At 47.1% G+C, this 22636-nt stretch overlaps 1 protein-coding gene across 1 annotated transcript in view; it reads right to left on the bottom strand.

The window, feature by feature from the left end:
- Window positions 1-1945: 1945 nt before the first annotated feature.
- The window catches only part of LOC147096555 (NACHT, LRR and PYD domains-containing protein 3-like), a 98116-nt gene continuing 77425 nt past the window's right edge, over window positions 1946-22636 (bottom strand). Inside the window, exons 5-13 of the mRNA XM_085975360.1 lie at window positions 14108-15845; window positions 7873-7959; window positions 7561-7731; window positions 7249-7419; window positions 6937-7107; window positions 6625-6795; window positions 6313-6483; window positions 6004-6171; window positions 1946-5831 (exon numbers count right to left, since the gene is read on the bottom strand). Coding sequence (XP_085831486.1) covers window positions 5744-5831; window positions 6004-6171; window positions 6313-6483; window positions 6625-6795; window positions 6937-7107; window positions 7249-7419; window positions 7561-7731; window positions 7873-7959; window positions 14108-15845 — 2936 coding nt within the window. The 3' untranslated portion in view covers window positions 1946-5743. The remainder of the gene's footprint in view (window positions 5832-6003; window positions 6172-6312; window positions 6484-6624; window positions 6796-6936; window positions 7108-7248; window positions 7420-7560; window positions 7732-7872; window positions 7960-14107; window positions 15846-22636) is intronic.

The following is a 22636-nucleotide window of genomic DNA, read 5'->3' as shown; positions in this document are numbered from 1 at the left end:
AACTCAACGACCCCCCAGATGCTCTATCACGAAGTACATGCACCAACGCGCAAATTGATAGACTGCAGACCCTCCACAACGACCTCTGCCACCCCAGGGTCACCAGACTTTACCACTTCATTAAGGCCCGCAACCTGCCCTACTCCATCGAGGAGGTCAGGACCATGGCCAGGAACTGCCAAACCTGTGCCGAATGCAAACCACATTTCTATAGGCCGGACAGAGCAAGCCTGATCAAGGCCACCCGCCACTTCGAGCGCTTGAGCATCGATTTTAAGGGGCCCCTCCCGTCCTCTGACCGTAATGTGTACTTCCTCAACATTGTTGATGAGTACTCCCGTTTCCCCTTTGCCATCCCCTGCCCAGACATGACCAGTACCACGGTCATCAAATGCATGAACGACCTCTTCGCCTTGTTCGGGTTCCCGAACTATATACATAGCGACCGGGGCGCATCCTTCATGAGCGAGGAACTTCGCCAGTTCCTACTAGCGAGAGGTATTGCTGCAAGCAGGACCACCAGCTACAACCCCCGGGGGAACAGCCAGGTGGAAAGAGAAAACGCGACAGTTGGAAGGCCGTTCTCTTAGCCCTAAAGTCTAAGGGCCTCCCAACCTCTCGCTGGCAGGAAGTCCTCCCGGCAGCGCTCCACTCCATCCGGTCACTGCTTTGCACTGCCATTAACGCCACCCCCCATGAATGAATGTTTGTTTTCCCCAGGAAGTCGACTACGGGAACCTCGCTACCAACATGGCTGACTTTTCCGGGGCCCGTCCTGCTGCGGAAGCACATGAGGACCCATAAAACGGACCCCCTGGCCGAGAGGGTGGACCTCCTGCACGCCAACCCCCAGTACGCCTATGTGGCATACCCAGACGGGCGGGAGGACACTGTCTCCTTGTGAGACCTCGCACCCTCGGGCACCCCTGAGATACCACCGTTACCCCCCACCACTCCCCCAAATCCAGCTCCTATAAACGGCATGCCGGAACCCCAGGAGCCTTCGTCGACCACGCAGACACCAGCATTAACATCGGATACTGCACCACCGCTGCTGCGCCGATCAGAAAGGCTTACGAGGCCTCCTGAGAGACTGACATACACGAACTGGTAGTACACTTCACCCCGCCGGACTCAATTTTAAACAAGGGGTGAATGTGGTAAACCACTGTTACCGTTCACAACCGTTCACTATTGTTGCACTGTTATCACTGTTTACACTGTTATCACTACACAAGGTTACCTCTTGCCACGCACGCCGTTATACCTAGGCATACCTCAGCTGACTCCGCCCATGGCTCCGCCTGCTTGCCCAGGTATAAAGGTGACCACTTGGCTAGTATTCTTCCTTGTTGGAACCGATCACCCACGAGGGTGGGCTCTGTTATTTAGCCAATAAAAACCTATAGTTACTACCTTAACTCGTCGCTTTTCATGGACTGAATTGATAGGTATATCACATACCATTTGCCTTCTTAACCGCCTGCTGCACCTGCATGCTTAACTTCAGCGACTGGTGCACAAGGACACCCAGGTCTCGTTGCACTTCCCCCTTCTCCCAATCTATTGCCGTTCAGATAATAATCTGCCTTCCTGTTTTTGGCACCAAAGTGGATAACCTCGTGAAGGAATAATTACAGTCCTAGCCCTTTTGGGCTATTCCAGATCAGGCGTATTCCCCAGACGTTCACCCTCAACTTAAGTTAGAGATAGCCGAATTCCATAAGATGCTTAAATGGGTCTAAAGATTCAGGCTATCTCTCCCTAAAGGAAAGGAACGACTAAAGATGTTACCGTCCACCAGATAGTACTTTTAATAAGTTGAACTAGACTGTAACCTTCCGGATATTATGAGGGTCCGGAATACCCCCCAGAATTCTGCACCTCGTTACAAGAGTATACAGAATTTGTGTGTTCGCAAGTCTATACAGAATTACTCAGACAATTCTAAAAATATATAGTTTTATTTAAGAGCCGACATTCAGTTAACATCTGTTGAATCAGTCGCAACATTAACAATTCAAAATACAATTAGCTTACATTTCTCAGAGATCCTTATTCTCAAATCTTTACTTTCGTTACATTTATTTCTCACTTATTTCTAAATCCAGAACATCCACCAAAATCAATCACTTTGATTTACCCGAGACTCAAAGTTAAAAACTTAGAGATGCCTCCGTAGAGTTGAGAAACGTTTTGCCCGTTCAGCATGTTCTTATTTTTATACCCTTTTGGCAGTGGTTTCTTCTTTGATGTTCTCTGCTGATGTCAGCTAATTGTCTTTATTGATACCTCTTTTGAATGCTTTCTATTCTTACTATCAATTCAACTATTGCATGAATAGTTATTTCTCTACTTTTAGGTGTTACAAAAACCATCATAAAAACAATGACAGCAATGGTTTCTGTTTAATGCCATTCTTATCGAAGATTCTTCATTCAATTCTTAATATTGGCTTTACTGGTTCTTAGCAGCCATTTTGACTCTCATTCTCCAAGTTCAATACAAACACAATGCAATTGCTTGGTGTCTCTATTGAAGTCATATCTTCAAAGCCTTCTTTTTGGTATTATATTTATAATATGTAAATCAAAACCACTTTAACTGTGTGTTTACTTGTTTTCTAGCTATCTCAATTGGTTGCATATTTAATCTTATGGTTCCTGTTTTCCAAGTTTAACATAAAACTATTTGACCAGCAGATGTTTCTTTTACTTGATGTCATGTTTTCAAAGGCACGTGCCTCTTTCAATGTTTGTGTTTCTGTTTTACGTGTTAGCTCTTCACACTTTAAACTGGGTCTTTTCATTGTGTTCATGGCAAACCGTCGACCTTTCGGAAGCACCAATGGTTTGCTTCAATCTTTCACTGTTTTAGAATATTTAACTAATTCCCATTTCAAAGCTTGTTTACAACTTTGTTATCAACTGATTCTTTCTCAGAAGCCGGTATTTCTGTTTACAGCCTGTGTCTGCTGAGACAGGTGTCTTTTAAACCCAGTATGTTCTGTAATAATATTAGAAATCTGTTCATGGTATCGTGTATTTCTCTGAATCAAGGCTATTCCTTCACACTCGCATTTATCCACATTTTGCTGCATCTGCCCAATCACCCAACCCAGGATAGTGCTTTATGTGGTCCAGCCAGATCTGGCGATGAATGGCTAAACCAGTTGTCCACAATATACGTTCAAGTCTGCGTCCCTTGGACTTAAGTTGGTGGAGATGAGGGCCGAACCAGGGGGAATGATGGGGTGAGAGAGAGCAATGGTTTTAATAGGGACTAGGGCATCAAAGGTGGAGGTGAGGGTGTGGTTGAGCAGATCGGTAGCTGCAGAAATGTTCAGGTGAATGGAGGGCCAAAGGCTAGGCAGTTGGAATTTTGAAAGTGAATTGGGAGAGAATATTTTCCAGGGGCGGAAACAGAAGGAAGGAGGTTTGGGAAGGAGTGTTTGAGTAGAGAGTGATACAAGGAAGTGACCAGAGATGGCCTTATCTGTGATTGACACGATGGGAGTAGCAAGGACACGCGAGATGGCGAGGTCAAGGGGGTGGTTGTGAATATGGGTAGGGTAGTTTATATGGAGGGAGAGATTAAGGGAGGATGAAACGTTGAAGCACCGACTATCCTTGAGGAAACATGTGTGATTGGCAATTGTGGCAAGTTGTGTCAAAGAGATTGAAGGAGCCGCACCGCTACTGGCCCCGGGCGGGGTGAATTCCCACCGCTACCGGCCCCGGGCGGGGTGAAGAAGCCCCACCGCTACCGGCCCCGGGCGGGGTGAAGAAGTCCCACCGCTACCGGCCCCGGGCGGGGTGAAGAAGTCCCACCGCCACCGGCCCCGGGCGGGGTGAAGGAGCCCCACCGCTACCGGCCCCGGGCGGGGTGAAGGAGCAGTGACATCATCAATTGGAAATGGTCACACAATGGGAGCAGTGACGTCATCACTTGGAATGTTCACACAATGAGAGCACTGAGGTCATCACTTGGAATGGTCACACAATGGGAGCAGTGAGGTCATCACTTGGAATGGTCACACAATGGGAGCAGTGAGGTCATCACTTGGAATGGTCACACAATGGGAGCAGTGAGGTCATCACTTGGAATGGTCACACAATGGGAGCAGTGAGGTCATCACTTGGAATGGTCACACAATGGGAGCAGTGACGTCATCACTTGGAATGTTCACACAATGGGAGCAGTGAGGTCATCACTTGGAATGGTCACGCAATGGGAGCAGTGACGTCATCACTTGGAATGGTCACACAATGGGAGCAGTGAGGTCATCACTTGGAATGTTCACACAATGGGAGCAGTGAGGTCATCACTTGGACTGGTCACACAATGGGAGCAGTGAGGTCATCACTTGGAATGGTCACACAATGGGAGCAGTGAGGTCATCACTTGGAATGGTCACACAATGGGAACAGTGATGTCATCACTTGGAATGGTCACACAATGGGAGCAGTGAGGTCATCACTTGGACTGGTCACACAACGGGAGCAGTGACGTCATCACTTGGAATGGTCACACAATGGGAGCAGTGAGGTCATCACTTGGAATGGTCACACAATGGGAGCAGTGAGGTCATCACTTGGAATGTTCACACAATGGGAACAGTGAGGTCATCACTTGGACTGGTCACACAATGGGAGCAGTGAGGTCATCACTTGGAATGGTCACACAATGGGAGCAGTGAGGTCATCACTTGGAATTGTCACACAATGGGAGCAGTGAGGTCATCACTTGGAATGGTCACACAATGGGAGCAGTGAGGTCATCACTTGGAATTGTCACACAATGGGAGCAGTGACATCATCACTTGGAATGGTCACACAATGGGAGCAGTGAGGTCATCACTTGGAATGGTCACACAATGGGAGCAGTGAGGTCATCACTTGGAATGGTCACACAATGGGAGCAGTGAGGTCATCACTTGGACTGTTCACACAATGGGAGCAGTGAGGTCATCACTTGGAATGGTCACACAATGGGAACAGTGATGTCATCACTTGGAATGGTCACACAATGGGAGCAGTGAGGTCATCACTTGGACTGGTCACACAACGGGAGCAGTGACGTCATCACTTGGAATGGTCACACAATGGGAGCAGTGAGGTCATCACTTGGAATGGTCACACAATGGGAGCAGTGAGGTCATCACTTGGAATGTTCACACAATGGGAACAGTGAGGTCATCACTTGGACTGGTCACACAATGGGAGCAGTGAGGTCATCACTTGGACTGGTCACACAATGGGAGCAGTGAGGTCATCACTTGGAATGGTCACACAATGGGAGCAGTGAGGTCATCACTTGGACTGTTCACACAATGGGAGCAGTGAGGTCATCACTTGGAATGGTCACACAATGGGAGCAGTGAGGCCATCACTTGGAATGGTCACACAATGGGAGCAGTGAGGTCATCACTTGGACTGGTCACACAATGGGAGCAGTGAGGTCATCACTTGGAATGGTCACACAATGGGAGCAGTGAGGTCATCACTTGGAATGGTCACACAATGGGAGCAGTGAGGTCATCACTTGGACTGGTCACACAATGGGAGCAGTGAGGTCATCACTTGGAATGGTCACACAATGGGAGCAGTGAGGTCATCACTTGGAATAGTCACACAATGGGAGCAGTGAGGTCATCACTTGGAATGGTCACACAATGGGAGCAGTGAGGTCATCACTTGGAATGGTCACACAATGGGCGCAGTGATGTCATCAATAGGAATGTTCACACCCACACACTCAGTCCGCGTCTTGTTCCCTGCAGTAACTCCAGCTGTTTTTCTCCGGATGAACTGAACCGATTCCCCCCCAGCCTGAAACAGATTAAAGATTAAACAGGAAATAAACAGATTGAACAACAGTGTAAATAACCGCGAGACTGGGGGTAATATTTCAATAATAATTACAGACAAATATTACCCAGAACAGTGACTGAATCCCATTGATATTTTATTTATTACATTAAACATTAACACAAACACTCACATGATCTGCTCCAGACTCCGGCAGGTCAGTATGAGGCGGCGGAGAGCGGGGACAGATTGGTCTGTGAAGGAGTTTGATCCCAGGTCCAGATCCCTCAGTGAGCGGTTTGTACTGAGAGCGGAGGCGAGATCCTCGGTACAAGAATCTGTGAGACCGACAGACCATAGCCTGGGGATCAGAGAGAGAAATAACAGGAATCAGAGTAAATCCCCAGAGTTTATTAATAACACTATTACTGATGCTAATAATAATGTTCAGTGTCAGACATCCAGTTATTATAAGCACAATCTCACACAGTCTGGTACTTACACCAGTTTCTGTATTTTACAGTCCGGGTTCCTCAGAGCCACAGACAGTCGTTTCACTCCTGAATCTCCCAGATTATTATTACTCAGGTTCAGATCCGTCAGTGAGCGGTTTGTACTGAGAGCGGAGGCGAGATCCTCGGCACAAGAATCTGTGAGACCGACTTCATGCAGCCTGGGGATCAGAGAGAGAAATAACAGGAATCAGAGTCAATCCCCAGAGTTTATTAATAACACTATTACTGATGCTAATAATAATGTCCAGTGTCAGACATCCAGTTATTATAAACACAATCTCACACAGTCTGGTACTTACTGCAGTCTCTGTATTTTACAGTCCGGGTTCCTCAGAGCCACAGACAGTAGTTTCACTCCTGAATCTCCCAGATTATTATTACTCAGGTTCAGATCCGTCAGTGAGCGGTTTGTACTGAGAGCGGAGGCGAGATCCTCGGCACAAGAATCTGTGAGACCGACAGACCATAGCCTGGGGATGAGAGAGAGAAATAACAGGAATTAGAGTAAATCCCCAGAGTTTATTAATAACACTATTACTGATACTAATAATAATGTTCAGTGTCAGACATCCAGTTATTATAAACACAATCTCACACAGTCTGGTACTTACATCAGTCTCTGTATTTTACAGTCCGAGTTCCTCAGAGCCGCAGACAGTAGTTTCACTCCTGAATCTCCCAGTTTATTATCACTCAGGATCAGATCCGTCAGTGAGCGGTTTGTACTGAGAGCGGAGACGAGATCCTCGGCACAAGAATCTGTGAGACCGACAGACCATAGACTGGGGATCAGAGAGAGAAATAACAGGAATTAGAGTAAATCCCCAGAGTTTATTAATAACACTATTACTGATACTAATAATAATGTCCAGTGTCAGACATCCAGTTATTATAAACACAATCTCACACAGTCTGGTACTTACCCCAGTGTCTGTATTTTACAGTCCGGGTTCCTCAGAGCCACAGACAGTAGTTTCACTCCTGAATCTCCCAGATTATTATTACCCAGGTTCAGATCCGTCAGTGAGCGGTTTGTACTGAGAGCGGAGGCGAGATCCTCAGTACAAGAATCTGTGAGACCGACAGACTCCAGCCTGGGGATGAGAGAGAGAAATAACAGGAATCAGAGTAAATCCCCAGTGTTTATTAATAACACTATTACTGATACTGATAATAATGTTCAGTGTCAGACATCCAGTTATTATAAACACAATCTCACACAGTCTGGTACTTACTCCAGTCTCTGTATTTTACAGCCCGGGTTCCTCAGAGCCGCAGACACTAGTTTCACTCCTGAATCTCCCAGTTTATTATCACTCAGGATCAGATCCGTCAGTGAGCGGTTTGTACTGAGAGTGGAGGAGAGATCCTCAGCACAAGAATCTGTGAGACCGACATCACTCAGCCTGGGGATCAGAGAGAGAAATAACAGGAATCAGAGTCAATCAACAGTGTTTATTAATAACACTATTACTAATACTAATAATAATGTTCAGTGTCAGACATCCAGTTATTATGAACACAATCTCACACAGTCTGGTACTTACTGCAGTCTCTGTATTATACAGTCCGGGTTCCTCAGAGCCGCAGACACTAGTTTCATTCCTGAATCTCCCAATTGAATGCCATTCAGCCTAAAAACAAACAGAGAGAGAGAAACAAACTGAGTCAAAGCCCGGATCTGATATACTTTTCTCTCTGGGATATTACAGCAATCACTGAAAGTACTTCAGGAAATTAATCACCCGGTTTTCCCCATCGGCGACGGTCGGGCGGGGTCCGGTGGAGGGTCGGGCGGGGGTCAGTGAAGGGTCGGGCGGGGGTCGGTGGAGGGTCGGGCGGGGTCGGGGGTCGGTGGAGGGTCAGGCGGGGGCCTGGGTTGGGGTCGGTGGAGGGTCGGGCGGGGGCCGGGGGGGGGGTCAGGGTCGGTGGAGAGTTGGTGGCGGGTTGGGTGGGGTCGGTGTCGGGTGCGGCCGGGGTCAGCAGAGGGCCGGGCGAGGGTTGGGCGGGGCCGGGGTCGGGAGAGGGTCGGGGGCCGGAGGCGGCGGTCGGGCGGGGCCGGCGGAGGGGCGGCCGGAGGGTCGGCCGGGGGGGCGGAGGGTCGGGCGGGGCCGGGGGGGGGCGGCGGAGGGTTGGGCCGGGTCGGGTGTGTCCCGGGCCGGGGACGGCCGGGCGGGGCTGGGGTTGGGAGAGGGTCGGGCGGGGCCGGGAGAGGGTCGGGCGAGGGTCGGTAGGGTCGGGGTCGGGAGAGGGTCGGGGCGAGGCCGGGGGTCGGGCGGGGCCGGCGGAGGGGCAGCCGGAGGGTCGGCCGGGGGCGGCGGAGGGTCGGGCGGGGGGGGGGCGGCGGAGGGTCGGGCGGGGCGGCGGAGGGTCGGGCCGGGGTCGGGTCGGGTGTGTCCGGGGCCGGGGACGGCGGAGGGTCGGGCGGGGCCGGGGCCGGGAGAGGGTCGGTAGGGTCGGGCGGGGCCGGGGTCGGGAGAGGGTCGGGCGGGGCCGGGAGAGGGTCGGGGCGAGGCCGGGGGCCGGAGGGTCGGGCGGGGCCGGCGGAGGGTCGGGCCGGGGTCGGGTCGGGTGTGTCCGGGGCCGGGGACGGCGGAGGGGCCGGGGACGACGGAGGGTCGGGCGGGGCCGGGGACGGCGGCGGGTCGGGCGGGGCCGGGCACGGCGGAGGGTCGGGCAGGGCCGGGGGCGGCGGAGGGTCGGGTCGGGTGTATCCGGGGTCGGGGATGGCGGGGGGTCTGGTGTGTCCGGGGTCGGGGGTCGCGGCCTCGCTCTGGGGAATTGGGGGAAGCGGGTTTGATGACCACATTTGATGACACACATTGACTTTGCCCATTGTGCTCTGTGTTCTACAGTATTGAGGTTCTACAAACACTGACATCAGCACAGGGGAGCTCGGCTGCACCCAGGCTCTCCCAGAACTCCCTCTATATGATTATGGAGGGAGCCACAGCCCGCAGGGAGGTTCTCTTCACTTCCAAGGGGCGGAAGAGACCAACACAGCCTGGGTGCACATTGCACAGTGGGGCTCAAGCAGGGATGTCGTCGGGAGGACCAGCCTGCAGTGACACAAACCTTTCAATGATCTCAGTAGATCACAAAACGTTACTGCAAAGCCTCACTTAACCTCATCAGGCTGTGCCTCTCATCACATCCCCATCACTCTGCCTTCCCCACCCTACTCCTGAACATCCTTACTCTCACCAACTTACCCTGCACCTCCACCCATCTCTCTCTATATTATCACATCCCCATCACTCTGCCTTCCCCACCCTACTCCTGAACATCCTTACTCTCACCAACTTACCCTGCACCTCCCCCCATCTCTCTCTATATTATCACATCCCCATCACTCTGCCTTCCCCACCCTACTCCTGAACATCCTTACTCTCACCAACTTACCCTGCACCTCCACCCATCTCTCTCTATATTATCACATCCCCATCACTCTGCCTTCCCCACCCTACTCCTGAACATCCTTACTCTCACCAACTTACCCTGCACCTCCACCCATCTCTCTCTATATTATCACATCCCCATCACTCTGCCTTCCCCACCCTACTCCTGAACATCCTTACTCTCACCAACTTACCCTGCACCTCCACCCATCTCTCTCTATATTATCACATCCCCATCACTCTGCCTTCCCCACCCTACTCCTGAACATCCTTACTCTCACCAACTTACCCTGCACCTCCACCCATCTCTCTCTATATTATCACATCCCCATCACTCTGCCTTCCCCACCCTACTCCTGAACATCCTTACTCTCACCAACTTACCCTGCACCTCCACCCATCTCTCTCTATATTATCACACCCCCATCACTCTGCCTTCCCCACCCTACTCCTGAACATCCTTACTCTCACCAACTTACCCTGCACCTCCACCCATCTCTCTCTATATTATCACATCCCCATCACTCTGCCTTCCCCACCCTACTCCTGAACATCCTTACTCTCACCAACTTACCCTGCACCTCCACCCATCTCTCTCTATATTATCACATCCCCATCACTCTGCCTTCCCCACCCTACTCCTGAACATCCTTACTCTCACCAACTTACCCTGCACCTCCACCCATCTCTCTCTATATTATCACATCCCCATCACTCTGCCTTCCCCACCCTACTCCTGAACATTCTTACTCTCACCAACTTACCCTGCACCTCCCCCCATCTCTCTCTATATTATCACATCCCCATCACTCTGCCTTCCCCACCCTACTCCTGAACATCCTTACTCTCACCAACTTACCCTACACCTCCACCCATCTCTCTCTATATTATCACATCCCCATCACTCTGCCTTCCCCACCCTACTCCTGAACTTCCTTACTCTCATCAACTTACCTTGCACCTCCACCCATCTCTCTCTATATTATCACATCCCCATCACTCTGCCTTCCCCACCCTACTCCTGAACTTCCTTACTCTCATCAACTTACCTTGCACCTCCACCCATTCCTCTCTATCTATATTATCACATCCCCATCTCACAAGCCACCCCTCACACTCACCCTCATCCTAGTCCAATCATACCAACTAACAACACACAAGGATAGGCAACTGTGTGTTTTAGCCAATGTTCATGTGAAGTTTCTGTTAATGTGGTGTCAAACATTGAAATCTTTATTTTCAACACTTTCCGTTCTTCGAAAGATTTGTGTACATGTTTGGAAGTGGCTTAGTGAGTTGCAGTGAATGGTGAGACATAACGGTACCCCCGCAATGCTGATGAGTGTGACAGGAATGGTTTGGGCATTGTAGGGATGCTTTGTGTTGTTGGTGTGGGCTGGTGTTAACCTGGCGCATCATGTGTCATCCAGGGCGAGCAGCACCAAGTGAAGAAATTCTGGCCATGGTGAGGCCATCTCTGGTGACCTGGTCAGCAATGTGGCCGGGTGTTGATGCCCTCTGTGCTGTGCAGCATCAGGAGTTGTGGAGAAGGTTGGTGTTGTTGTTGGTGCTGCTGGTGTGCCTGGTGCTGCTGGTGTTGGGGCTGATCATGGTGAGACTCTGAGGCCAAAGGTGAGACAGTATAAACCAGACCCATGCTGGTGTAATAGATGGCAGGTGAACTTGAGATATCAGAAGCTATCTGTTGACGGTGAGAGAGGTTGTTCCAATGAGGTGACACTGGATAGAGAGTTTGCTCCAAACACTTGCAACCTGCATAAAGCTCAATCTGTCTTCCAAATGCAGTAAGCAACAGCTTCTGAGCTTGGAAAGTGAACAGCTGTGAGATGGGAGCTTTTATAGCACATTTCCAGCTGTCAAGTAATGAAATGATTCCATGGCCTTTCAACTCCCGCCCTGGTTACCTGACGTGATCCCCGAGCAGCGTGGACCACAGGAACATCGGGTCTGATGAAAGGGAGGAACTGAAAGAAATCAGTATTTGTAGGGAAATAGTGTTAGGGAAATTGATGGGATTGAAGGCCGATAAATCCCCAGGGCCTGATAATCTACATCCAAGGGTACTTAAGGAAGTGGCCCTAGAAATAGTAGATGCATTGCTGATCATCTGCCAACATTTGATGGAATCTGGAACAGTACCCATGGATTGGAGGGTAGCTAATGTTACCCCACTGTTCAAAAAAGGTGGTAGAGAGAAAACAGGGAATTACAGACCGGTAAGCCTGACATCGGTAGTGAGGAAAATGCTAGAGTCCATTATAAAAGATGTAATAGCAGAGCACTTGGAAAACAGTGACAGGATCGGACAAAGTCAACATAGATTTACAAAAGGTAAATCGTGCTTGAATAATCTACTGGAATTTTTTGAGGATGTAACTAGTAAAATAGATAAGGGAGAACCAGTGGATGTGGTGTATTTGGACTTTCAGAAGGCTTTCGATAAGGTCCCACATAAGAGATTAGTGTGTAAAGTTAAGGCACATGGGATTGGGGGCCAGGTATTGACTTGGATAGAGAACTGGTTGGCAGATAGAAAGCAAAGAGTTGGAATAAACGGGTCTTTTTCTGAGAGGCAGGCAGTGACTAGTGGGGTACCGCAGGGATCGGTCCTTGGACCCCAGCTATTCACAATATATATTAATGATCTAGACAAGGGAACTAGATGTAATATCTCCAAATTTGCAGATGACACAAAGCTGGGTGGGCGTGTGTGTTGTGAGGAGGATGCCGAGAAACTACAGGATGATTTGGACAGGTTGGGTGATTGGGCAGAAGCATGGCAGATGCAATACAATGTGGATAAATGTGAGGTTATCCACTTTGGTGTCAAAAACAGGAAGGCAGATTATTATCTGAATGGCAACAGATTGGGAGAAGGGGAAGTGCAATGAGACCTGGGTGTCCTTGTGCACCAGTCGCTGAAGGTAAGCATGCAGGTGCAGCAGGCGGTTAAGGCGGCAAATGGTATGTTGGCCTTCGTAGCGAGAGGGTTTGAGTACAGGAACAAGGAGGTCTTGCTGCAGTTGTACAGGGCCTTGGTGAGACCACATCTTGAGTATTGTGTTACAGATGTAACAGATGTTTAAGCAAGTGTCGGGGCCGGGAAAGGTGGGGGGAGCGGAGGACAGAACAAAAGGGAAGGTCTGTGATAGGGTGGAAGACAGGAGAGATTAAATGTGGAGGCTGGTGGGGTGAAAGGTGAAGACAAGGGGAACCTATCGTGGTTCTGGGAGGGAGGGGCAGGGGTGAGAGCAGAAGTGCGGGAAACAGAACAGACACGGTCAAGAGCCGTGTCAACCACGGTAGAGGGGAATCCTCGGTTGAGGGAAAAGGAAGACATGTCGGAAGCACTGGATGGAACGTGGCACCATCAGAAAAACTGGGAGAATGGGCCAGCGTCCTTACAGGAAGTGAGGTGGGAGGAAGTGTATTCCAGGTAGCTGTGGGAGTCAGAGGGCTTATAGTGAATGTTTGTCAATAGCAGCAAGAGAGTTTATTCTGTCCCATTACAAGTTTTAAATGTCCCTGTGCTCCTAGTTTATAGGGGAGGGGAATCTCTCACTTTATTCCCATTATTAAACTGGCTCTACATTTATTTCAGGTGTAACTGGCCCGGCAGTTTTTGGGGAATTTTTGAAGTTCCCTCCCCGAGCGGGGCCTCACACAAGGGGTGGATTATGGGGAATTCCCGGGTTCACTGCCCCCGGTTTACCCAGGAGCCGCCCGCTGTGTGCGAGGCCCCACCGCTGGCCGGTGTGTGTCTGTACTCTGGTTAGATTGGAACCTTTTCACCGGCAGGTTTAAGATCCTGAATATCAATCTTTACTCAATGTTCAGGACTGTGAATAATTGTAAACATTTACAGCTGAAAGAATTCCCGATTCCCCAATATTCCCAATCCAGGAAACTACCCCCTCGACAGGACACACCCTGCACGGTATTGGAGTAAATATCGAACTGTTAGTGATTTAAACTCGGGTTTCTCTCCTGTTTCTAGTTGAAATGGTGGATGTGGAAAATATTTTAAATTAATTTTATCTTTACTGCCAGATTATATTTTATGTTTATTTTCCGCTATCCAGTCTTATTAAATGTGACTTATTGTAATTATCAGACTCTCAGTGACCTGTATCTGCTGATCCGATAAAGACTGTAAAATCTCTACTCGTTCACAAGGATCCATTTTAGATTCTCCAGTCCTTAGGGAATTACTGACCGATCCTCTTATTATTGGTCATATTTGTGTTGAATCCGCTTCTCCCTGGTTTAACGGAACTGTTTGTTTCCCTACATTACGGAGCAACAACACAATCCGTGACTGTTCTACAATTCACCCAACAGTTAGAGACAAATAAACAGTTACCTCAACACCCGGCATTTGTGCAGTACGGGTCCCAGCCGCTGGAATCCTTCACACTGAATGGAGCAGCCTTCTAGATTGAGGGCTTTTATTGAATCACAGAGTCCAATGACGTGAGACAGGACCGCACAGTCAATCGGGGTCAATGTCAATCTACTAAATGTAAGTGTTTCCACAGATCCCACTGTGGCCTGAGCCAGTACTTTATTCTGAGACTCAAACAGGTAGTGGAATATATTCAGGAGGTCCCAGTTACCAGTTTCATACACTGTGTCTCCAATCTGTCCTTCAATCTTCTCCTTCACCCAGTCAATCACTCGGCAGGTGGTTTGATGAAGAAATCGGCCCAGAAACTCCTCCAGGGTCCGAGCTGCCTGTGGGGAGGAGAGACCAGCAACAAAACGGAGAAATATCTCAAATCGCCCATCTTTCTTGCTGTGGGCTTCTCGGAGGAGTTTCAGGATGTCCCCGGGATTTGGAGTCAGGAATTGTGCGAGTGCGGCTACAAACTCTTGGATGGTGAGGTGCGGGAATGTGTACACCACGCTCTGGGCAGATTCATCTCTCTCCAAAAGTTCCATCATGAACCCAGACAGGAACTGGGAAGGTTGTAGATTGTACTTGATCAAATCTCCATTTCTAAACACAATCTTCTTCTCGGAGACTCCTGTGAAGGCCATCGCACCAAGCTTCAGTAACACATCACGGGGGCTTTCAATCTCTCGGCCATGGTTTTTCAGAATGTTGTAAATATAGTAGGAATATAGTTGGGTGATGGTCTTGGGAACTTGCTGCCGATTCCTGTCTCTTTGTGTAAAGAAGGGGCCCAGTGACAGACCGAGGATCAAGCAGTAGGAAGGGTTGTAGCACATTGTGTACAGGATCTCGTTCTCCTCCACGTGTTTGAAAACAGCTGCTGCCACCGTCTGATCTTCAAAAAACTTGTTGAAATATTCCTTCCGTTCTTCACCAACAAATCCCAGGATTTCAGCCCAGATACTGATCTCAGCCTTTTCCAATAAATGTAATGCAGTGGGGCGGCTGGTCACTAGCACTGAACATCCTGGGAGCAGCTTGTGCTGTATTAAACTGTACACAATGTCAGACACTTCACACCAGTCTTCAGGATCTGTGCACATGTGCTGAGGTTCAGTATTTCTCCGATTGTCAGCAAAATCGATCCTGTCCTGGAATTCATCCAAACCATCGAATATAAACAGCAATCCCTCTGGGTTCTTCCAGAGCTCCCGAAGAATATTCCCAAAGTAAGGATACTGATCCAGTATCAGATTCCTCAGGTTTATTCTACAGTTAATAGCGTTCAAATCCCGGAATTTAAAACTGAAAACAAATTGAAAGTGTGGGTATATTTTCCCAGTGGCCCAGTCATGAACAATCTTTTGTACCATTGTTGTTTTTCCAATCCCAGGGACTCCGCTCACTGCTCCTGAACGCCCAGATTTGGATTTTCTCCGTGAAAAACTGCTGTGGAACAATTGATCAGTTCGGATTTTTTCCAGCACTCCCCGGAGGTGTTCCTCTCTCCACTCTTCATGGTCTCGGCCTCTTGCCAGCAGTTCATGTTCTACAAGTGTCCGATCTCGAACAGTAGAAATGACCGTTAGCTCAGCGTATCGATCAACCAGCTGGAAAATCTTAACCTTCTCCTTGATTAGGATCGTGTTCACTCTCAGTGTTTCAGTTTGTACCCGGAGTGTTTCCTTGTGTTTCTGTTGAAGATCTTCAATTAGAACAGACAAAGTGGTCTCAATGTTAGTTGTATTGACATAAAGACAACTTCTCAATAACATTTTATTATTCAGTAAAATGTTGCACGGTTTAATTCACAGCTGCAATAGAGGTGGGTGTTAAAGTTAAAACTCAGTTAATGGAAACCTCGTTTGAAAGTTTCAAATCCTCACTTGATTCTAATATTCACTGAACATGCAGGTTTCAATGATATGACTTTTCCCTCTGATGGTTAATACTTTCCGGCCTGCCCTTTACTATTGACATCACCTCGCGGCTGGAGAAGAACTTGGAGTGGGAGGGGGAGGATCCAGTTGTCGTGGTCCACGTAGGACCCAAAGACAGAGGTATAACTAGGAAAGAGGTTCTGCTGAGGGTGTTTGAGGAGTTATGATCCAAATTAAAAAACAGAACCTCAAAAGGTAATGATCTCTGGATTGGTACCTGAGCCCCGCACAAATTGACATAGGGCCAAACAGAATAGAGGTTTAACTGTGTGGCTCAACGAGTGGTGTGGGAGGAAGGGCTTTCAATTTATGGGGCACTGGCACCAGTACTGGGGAAAGAGGGAGCTGTTCCTTTGGGACGGGCTCCACGGGGCTGGGACCAGTGCCCTGGCGAACCGAATAACTGGGGCAGTAAACAGGGCATTAAACTAAATGAAGGGGTGGGGGGTGGGAGGATTCAGGAAAGAGTAAATTTAAAAGCAGTGAGAGAAATGTCAAGGCTCGAGAGCAGAGTTTTGGGTAAAAATAAGCAGAGTGGGTCAGGATGGGAGAGAGAGACTAACAAAGGTAATAAGGCATCAGTGACTGAGGTGACATCAGGGAAAATAGAAATAAGTCAAAGCTAAAGGCACTATATCTCAATGCGCGAAAGCATTCGCAACAAAATAGATGAATACCGCAGACAGAAATTAACAGGTTTGATCGAATAGCGGTAACGGAGACCTGGTTGCAAAGTGGCCAAGGTTGGGAACTAAATATTTCAGGATACTTAGTTAAGCAAAATGGAAAAGGAGGAGGGGTAGCCCTGATAATAAAAGATGGGATAAAGACAGTAGAGACAAAGGATCTTACCTCTGAAAATCAAGACGTAGAGCCAGTTTGGGTGGAGCTAAGAAACAGCAAGGGGCTGAAAACATTGGTGGGAGTTGTGTATAGGCCCCTAAACAGTAGTTGTAACGTAGGGCAGAGTACAAATCAGGAAATTAGTGGCGAATGTAACATGGATAATACAATAATCATGGGGGACTTTAATCTACATATAGACTGAGCAATCCAAATTTGCAGTAATAGTGTGGAGGACAAATTCACGGAATATATGCAAGTTAGGTTTGTAGATCAGTATGTTGATGAACCAACTAGGGAACAGGTTAGTTTAGATCTAGTATTGTGCAATGAGGAAGGGTTAATTAATAACCTTGTAGTAAAGGGGCCTTTAGGGAAGAGTGACCATAATATGATAGAATTTTATGTTGAGTTTAAAAGTGATTTAGTTAAATCGGAAACTAGGGTCTTAAATCTAAACAAAGCAAACTACGTAGTTATGAGGGCCGAGTTGGCTAAGATAGATTGGGAAACTACATTAAAACCGATGATGGTAGACAAGCAATGGCAAGCATTTAAAGAATTAATACATAATTTACAACAAATCTACATTCTTTTAAGGCACAAAAGCCCCACAGGAAAAGTGTTCCAACCGTGGCTAACAAGAGACGTTAAAGATAGTATTAGATCAAAGGAAGATGCTTATATTGTTGCCAAAAAGAGTAGGCCTGAGGTTTGTGAGTATTTTAGAATTCAGCAAAAGAGGACCAGAAACTGATAATGAAAGGGAAAATAGAATGAGAGTAAACTAGCGAGAGACATAAAAACAGACTGCAAAATCTGTTATAGTTATGTAAAAAGGAAAAGATTTGTGAAAGTAAATGTGGGTCCCTTACAGGCTGAGACAAGAGAAATTATAACGGGGAATAAGGAAATGGCAGAGAAATTAAACAAATACTTTGTGTCTGTCTTCACGGAAGAACAATGCAAAAAAATTCCCGGAAATAGTGCAGAACCAAGGGTCCAGCGAGAATGAGGAACTGAAAGAAATTAGTGTTAGTAAAAAGTACTGGAGAAATTAATGGGACTGAAAGCCGACAAATCCCTTGGACCTGATGGCCTACATCATAGGGTTTTGAAAGAGTTGGCTATAGAGATAGTGGATGCCATTTTCCAAAATTCCCTTGAATCCAGAACGGTCCCCGCGGATTGGAAGGTAGCAAATGTAATCGCATTATTTAAGAAAGGAGGGAGAGAGAAAATGGGGAACTTCAGACCAGTTAGCCTGACATCAGTCGTAGGGAAGATGATAGAATCTATTATTAAGGAAGTGAAAACAGGGCACTTAGAAAATAATAATAGGATTGGGCAGATTCAACTTGGATTTATGAAAGGGAAATCGTGTTTGACGAATCTGTTAGAGATTTTTGAGGTTGTAACTAGCAGAATAGATAAGGGGGAACCAGTAGATGTGGTGTATTTGGATTTTCAGAATGCATTCGATAAGGTGCCACACAAGAGGTTATTGAACAAAATTTGGACTCATGGGATTGGGGGGTAATATACTAGCATGGATTGAGGATTGGTTAATGGACAGAAGAGAGTAGGAATAAACGGGTCACTTTCGGGTTGGCAGGCTGTAACTAGTGGGGTCGCACAGATCAGTGCTCGGGCCTCAGCTATTCACAATCTAATCCAATGATTTGGATGAGGGAACCAAATGTAATATATCGAAGTTTGCTGATGATTCAATTCTGGGTGGGAATATAAGTTGTGAGGAGGTTGCAAGAAGGCTTCAAGGGGATGTCGACAGGCTAAGTGCGTGGGCAAGAACATGGCACATGGAATATTACGTGGAGAAATGTGAATTTGTCCACTTTGGTAGGAAAAATAGAAAACAGAATTTTTTTTAAAATGGTGAGAGATTGGGAAATGTTGGTGTTCAGAGGGACCTGGGTGTCCTTGTACACAAATCACTGAAAGTTAACATGCACGTGCAGCAAGCAATTAAGAAAGCAAATGGTATGTTGGCCTCTATTACAAGAGGATTTGAGTATAAGAGTAAAGACATCTTACTGCAATTATATAGGGCCCTGGTGAGACCACACCTGGAGCATTGTGTACAGTTTTGGTCTCCTTACCAAAGGAAAGATATACTTGCCATAGAGAGAATGCAACAAAGGTTCACCAGACTGGTTCCTGGGATGGGGGGACTGTTCTATGAGGAGAGATTGAGTAGACGAGGCCTATATTCTCTAGAGTTCAGAAGAGTGAGAGGTGATCTCATTGAAACATACACAATTCTTACAGGGCTTGACAGGGTAGATGCAGGGAGGATGTTTCCCCTGGCTGGGGAGTCTAGAACCAGGGGTCACAGTCTCAGAATAAGAGGTCGGCCATTCAGGACTGAGATGAGGAGACATTTGTTCACTCAGAGGGTGGTAAATCTTTGGAATTATCTACCCCAGAGGGCTGTGGAGGCTCAGTCGTTGAGTATTTTTAAGACAGAGATCGATAGATTTTTGAATATTAAGGGAATCAAGGAATATGGGGATAATGCAGGAAACTGGAGATGAGATAGAAGAACAACCATGATCTCACTGAATGGCGGAGCTGGCTCGAAGGGCCAAATGGCCTCCTCCAGCTCTTACTTCTTATGCTTTAATGTTCATTACAAATCCACACATGATCCTGGTTTTAAGACAGTAGACTTCTAGTGGATCAATCATTCACAGTCAGTGGTGCTTACAATCTTCAGAAATGGGAAATAGGACATTGGATATCTGTGGAAGAGGGACAGACTGTGAATGGTCAGAAGCCCACTGTTATTTTATCAGACCGTGGGCACGTTATCTATGATATTGTGTACATTGGGTGATGGACAGACTGTGAATGGTCAGAAGCCCACTGTTATTTTATCAGACCGTGGGCACGTTATCTATGATATTGTGTACATTGGGTGATGGACAGACTGTGAATGGTCAGAAGCCCACTATTATTTTATCAGACCGTGGGCACGTTATCTATGATATTGTGTACATTGGGTGCTGGACAGACTGTGAATGGTCAGAAGCCCACTATTATTTTATCAGACCTTGGGCACGTTATCTATGATATTGTGTACATTGGGTGATGGACAGACTGTGAATGGTCAGAAGCCCACTATTATTTTATCAGACCGTGGGCACGTTATCTATGATATTGTGTACATTGGGTGATGGACAGACTGGGAATGGTAAGAAGCCCACTATTATTTTATCAGACCGTGGGCACGTTATCTATGATATTGTGTACATTGGGTGATGGACAGACTGGGAATGGTCAGAAGTCCACTATTATTTTATCAGACCTTGGGCACGTTATCTATGATATTGTGTACATTGGGTGATGGACAGACTGTGAATGGTCAGAAGCCCACTATTATTTTATCAGACCTTGGGCACGTTATCTATGATATTGTGTACATTGGGTGATGGACAGACTGTGAATGGTCAGAAGCCCACTATTATTTTATCAGACCGTGGGCACGTTATCTATGATATTGTGTACATTGGGTGATGGACAGACTGGGAATGGTAAGAAGCCCACTATTATTTTATCAGACCGTGGGCACGTTATCTATGATATTGTGTACATTGGGTGATGGACAGACTGGGAATGGTCAGAAGCCCACTATTATTTTATCAGACCGTGGGCACGTTATCTATGATATTGTGTACATTGGGTGATGGACAGACTGTGAATGGTCAGAAGCCCACTATTATTTTATCAGACCGTGGGTACGTTATCTATGATATTGTGAACATTGGGTGATGGACAGACTGTGAATGGTCAGAAGCCCACTATTATTTTATCAGAGCTTGGGCACGTTATCTATGATATTGTGTACATTGGGCGATGGACAGACTGTGAATGGTCAGAAGCCCACTATTACTTAATCAGACCGTGGGCACGTTATCTGTGATATTGTGTTCATTGGGCGATGGACAGACTGTGAATGGTCAGAAGCCCACTATTATTTTATCAGACCGTGGGCACGTTATCTATGATATTGTGTACATTGGGTGATGGACAGACTGTGAATGGTCAGAAGCCCACTATTATTTTATCAGACCGTGGGCACGTTATCTATGATATTGTGTACATTGGGTGATGGACAGACTGTGAATGGTCAGAAGCCCACTATTATTTTATCAGACCTTGGGCACATTATCTATGATATTGTGTACATTGGGTGATGGACAGACTGTGAATGGTCAGAAGCCCACTATTAAATTATCAGACCTTGGGCACGTGATCTGTGATATTGTGTACATTGGGTGATGGACAGACTGTGAAAGGTGAGAAGCCTACTATTATTTTATCAGACCGTGGGCACGTTATCTATGATATTGTGTACATGGGGTGATCGGCAGACTGTGAATGGTCAGAAGCCCACAATTATTTTATCAGACCGTGGGCACGTTATCTATGATATTGTGTACATTGGGCGATGGACAGACTGTGAATGGTCAGAAGCCCACTATTATTTTATCAGACCGTGGGCACGTTATCTATGATATTGTGTACATTGGGTGATGGACAGACTGTGAATGGTCAGAAGCCCACTATTATTTTATCAGACCGTGGGCACGTTATCTGTGATATTGTGTACATTGGGTGATGGACAGACTGTGAATGGTCAGAAGCCCACTATTATTTTATCAGACCGGGGGCACGTTATCTATGATATTGTGTGCATTGGGCGATGGACAGACTGTGAATGGTCAGAAGCCCACTATTATTTTATCAGACCGTGGGCACGTTATCTATGATATTGTGTTCATTGGGTGATGGACAGACTGTGAATGGTCAGAAGCCCACTATTATTTTATCAGAACGTGGGCACGTTATCTATGATATTGTGTACATTGGGTGATGGACAGACTGTGAATGGTCAGAAGCCCACTATTATTTTATCAGACCTTGGGCACGTTATCTGTGATATTGTGTGCATTGGGTGATGGACAGACTGTGAAAGGTGAGAAGCCTCCTATTATTTTACCAGACCGTGGGCACGTTATCTATGATATTGTGTACATTGGGTGATGGACAGACTGTGAATGGTCAGAAGCCCACTATTATTTTATCAGACCGTGGGCACGTTATCTATGATATTGTGTACATTGGGTGATGGACAGACTGTGAATGGTCAGAAGCCCACAATTATTTTATCAGACCATGGGCACGTTATCTATGATATTGTGTACATTGGGTAATGGACAGACTGTGAATGGTCAGAAGCCCACTATTATTTTATCAGACCTTGGGCACGTTATCTATGATATTGTGTACATTGGGTGATGGACAGACTGTGAATGGTCAGAAGCCCACTATTATTTTATCAGACCGTGGGCACGTTATCTATGATATTGTGTACATTTGGTGATGGACAGACTGTGAATGGTCAGAAGCCCACTATTACTTAATCAGACCGTGGGCACGTTATCTGTGATATTGTGTACATTGGGTGATGGACAGACTGTGAATGGTCAGAAGCCCACTATTATTTTATCAGACCGTGGGCACGTTATCTATGATATTGTGTACATTGGGTGATGGACAGACTGTGAATGGTCAGAAGCCCACTATTATTTTATCAGACCGTGGGCACGTTATCTATGATATTGTGTGCATTGGGTGATGGACAGACTGTGAATGGTCAGAAGCCCACTATTATTTTATCAGACCTTCG

This window comes from Somniosus microcephalus, unplaced genomic scaffold (assembly GCF_052327205.1).
Source record: "Somniosus microcephalus isolate GS21.2 unplaced genomic scaffold, FLI_Smic_1.0 unresolved_chr1, whole genome shotgun sequence".
NCBI lineage: Eukaryota > Metazoa > Chordata > Chondrichthyes > Squaliformes > Somniosidae > Somniosus > Somniosus microcephalus.
Note: the sequence above shows the minus strand (reverse complement) of the source record. Positions and strands in the feature narration are given on the sequence as shown.